The sequence below is a fragment of the Gekko japonicus genome, unplaced genomic scaffold (genome assembly GCF_001447785.1).
Source record: "Gekko japonicus isolate JY-2015 unplaced genomic scaffold, Gekko_japonicus_V1.1 scaffold2761, whole genome shotgun sequence".
Classification (NCBI taxonomy): Eukaryota; Metazoa; Chordata; class Lepidosauria; order Squamata; family Gekkonidae; genus Gekko; species Gekko japonicus.
The window spans coordinates 135082-138214 of record NW_015168738.1 but is presented as its reverse complement, the minus strand read 5'-3'; the positions used below and the strand labels follow the sequence as shown (position 1 = coordinate 138214).

Sequence of the window (3133 nt, the reverse complement as noted above, 5' to 3'; positions counted from 1 at the left end):
GCAGCCGACAGGTCTAACAGCACCAGTGCCGCCACGCCGCCTCGATCCAGATGCCTACGGAGGTCGTCAGTCAGGGCGACCAGTATCGTCTCCGTCCCGTGACCCGGGCGGAACCCGGACTGGAAGGGATCGAGGATGGAAGCCTCATCCAGGTAGCTCTGCAGCTGTGACGCCACCGCCCTCTCAATAAGTTTGCCTAAATAAGGCAAATTGGACACCGGCCGATAGTTGGCCAATTCGGCCGGGTCCAAAGATGTTTTTTTCAGGAGAGGGCGGACCATCGCTTCCTTGAGTGCCCCAGGGAACCGTCCCTCCAAGAGGGACTTATTAACAATCTCCCGTAGAGCACCTCGCAGCCCCTCGCTTGCAAAATAGCTCGCAAAAGCCTCACAGCCAATGTCCAATTCCCTAACATTTTCCTTGCCCTGAGGCAGAGTTGTCAAAGACCGAATTACTCTAAATAATTGGGCCGGGCGTGAGCTAGCAGACGCAATCGAGGCCGCATAGAAATCTTTCTTTGCGGCCTTGACTGCCATCCCGTAGGATCTCATAAGCGTCCTATAGGATGTTCTGGACACCTCGTCGCAAGCACGACGCCACCGTCTCTCTAGCCGTCTCAGTTCTCGCTTCAGCGAGCGCAACTCCTGGGTATACCTCCGTTTTAACCGCTCGATCTCCAGCGCTTGCCCCAGTCAGCGTCACTTGTTCCATTCGGACACTCAGCAGAAGGACCGTTGGGACGGAGAAGTGCCTCGATTCTCTAGCATTATGCTGGCGAAGAGGCGACCTCTCAGAAGTCCCCTGGCTAGGAGCCTTTCACCAGGCTCCGGGGGGGGGGAGCGATGCCTCGCCCCCCTCCTTTCTGCTGGTGCGCAGCTTTCCCCCCCCCCCCGAGGTCCAGGAGGTGAGTCTGCTCAGTGCGCCGCCATAAATCAGAAGTCGGTGGCTCTTATGAGGGTGAAGCAGGATATAAATTCTGTTAAATAATAAGTAAAACAGAGGAGCAATTCAGAAAATTTAGTTTCTGAAGTGAGTAGGAGGAAGAAGACACTCGACAAACAGGTTTCCCTTTCAGGAATGTTCAGTGTATCTTTTGACTTAATTGTTAATTTTACCTTGACAAGCTTATCCGGGAGAGGTCAGTGTGTAGAAGAATTATTAAAAGCACAAGTCCCAAACGCACAATGCTACTAAATGACATTTTTCTAGGCCCATGGCGCTTATTTCATTTTTGTTCTTAGGCTAGGGTTAGGACTATCGGGGCTGTTTGTAAAGATCATTTGTTCGCCTTTGGAAAGGAACTACTGTAAGACCTTCTTCAACTGTGTCCTTCACTTGAAGCTAAGCACCGTGGCCTGGAGATGGGAAGGGTGTAGCTGGAAAATATCCTCATGCACTTATGCTTTTCATAAACCATTGAAAGACTGTTCCCGGAATAAACTACTCTGGTGTGAAGAGGGAAACATTCTTTGCTAGACCAGTTGCCTCTCAGAATGTATGCTGTGGGCCTGGTAATGCCGAACAAGAACTAGGTGACATAGCAGCCAGGGAAAATGTGGGAGGAAGACATAAAACTGTGTTGTGGCTAACACATTGAAGATGGTGTTTCTTGGGTTAAAAAAAAAATTCACCTTCCTTCCTGACTCTCGAATCCAGATGTGGTTTTGCCACTTTGCCTGTGTTGCTGTAAGCTCTCTGAGATGAATATGAAGCACAAGAGTTAGGACTGCTAAAGCCAGACCTGAGGGATGACTTAACCAACTGATCCTTGTTTTCAAATGTAGCTTTGAGTTCTGACTACCATTGAGAGCCAGTTTGGTGTAGTGGTGAAGTGCGCGGACTCTAATCTGGGAGAGCCGGGTTTGATTCCCCACTCCTCCACTTGCACCTGGCTGGGTGACCTTGGGCAAGCCATAATTCTGGCACAACTGTTCTTGAAAAAAGAGCAGTTTCTGTCAAGAGCTCTCTCAGCCCCACCTGACCTACCCCACAGGGTGCCTGTTGTGGGGAGGGGAAGGGAAAGGCGTTTGTAAGCCGCTCTGAGACACCTTTGGGTAGTGAAGGGCGGGGTATAAATCCAATCTCTTCTTCTTCTTCCTGTTAAAGGGTGAAGATGTGAACCGGACTCTGGAAGGTGGGCGGAAACCTCTTCACTACGCGGCGGATTGCGGACAGCTGGAGATCCTAGAGTTCCTTCTACTGAAAGGAGCGGATGTTAATGTACGTTGACTGAAATCAGTCGGACCTGGAGAAAAACTCTATGTGGACACACACAATCTGGGGACAGGGTATTCTAGAGATTGGTCTTGTGTGGTAGAGGCTCCACTGCCTTGGATCTTCTCATTCGTCCCGAGTTTTACAGGCATTTGTGTCATTTCAAAACTTGGTATACTCAAGGAGAGGGTGGAATGAGTGTATACGCAGTGAGCAACAACGGTCTTTGAAGCCTCTTGGTGGTTTTAAGAGCCGCTCAGTCTCCAGCCTTTCGTAACTGGCTGGTCCTCTTGGTGACTGAAAAGAACCGATTGGGTTAATCTGGGTGACTCCCGTTAGTTTGATTCAACAGCGCATCAAACAAAGCTGCGTGAACACCTGTTCCTCCTCTCCTTCTGTGGTGTTGCAGAGTAGATGCATTGCCACAGTGGCTCGTATCAGACCAAGAACAGAATAAGTCGATCTGCTTCATCATTAGGATGTCAGCGTGTAAATAAATGGGTCCCATCCAGTGTTCCCTCTAAGCTGAGTGAGTGTGAGCCAGCTCACAATTTTTTAGCCTCCACACATTTTTGTCTCCGCTCAGGAAGGAGGGCTCCAGAGCAAACTGATTTACGCAGTCGCCAAATGGCTCGCTCACAACTTGAATGCCAGTCGCTCACAAAGTAGAATTTTTGCTCACAGCTTAGAGGGAGCATTGGTCCCATCTTCTTGGTATACTGTTCGTTGGATATCAGCGGCCTGCATGCAGCCACACATTCTGAGCCTTAAGGACATTTCAGTTTTTAGTGTGTGGGAGGGGGGGTGATTTTCACGAGCTCCCCTTCCTCCCCCAACCCTCACTTTGTCCCCATGACTGTTTCTGAGGGTGGGTCCTATGCCCCCCCCCCCCCAAAAACAAAGGTTCAGGAGGGTCATT

The 3133-nt window shown here is 50.1% G+C and overlaps 1 protein-coding gene across 1 annotated transcript in view; it reads left to right on the top strand.

Annotated features, from left to right (window-relative positions):
- The window catches only part of LOC107114178 (myotrophin), a 16386-nt gene that overhangs the window by 7368 nt on the left and 5885 nt on the right, over nucleotides 1-3133 (top strand). Inside the window, exon 2 of the mRNA XM_015415617.1 lies at nucleotides 2107-2220. Within this exon, the coding sequence (XP_015271103.1) occupies nucleotides 2107-2220 (114 nt within the window). The remainder of the gene's footprint in view (nucleotides 1-2106; nucleotides 2221-3133) is intronic.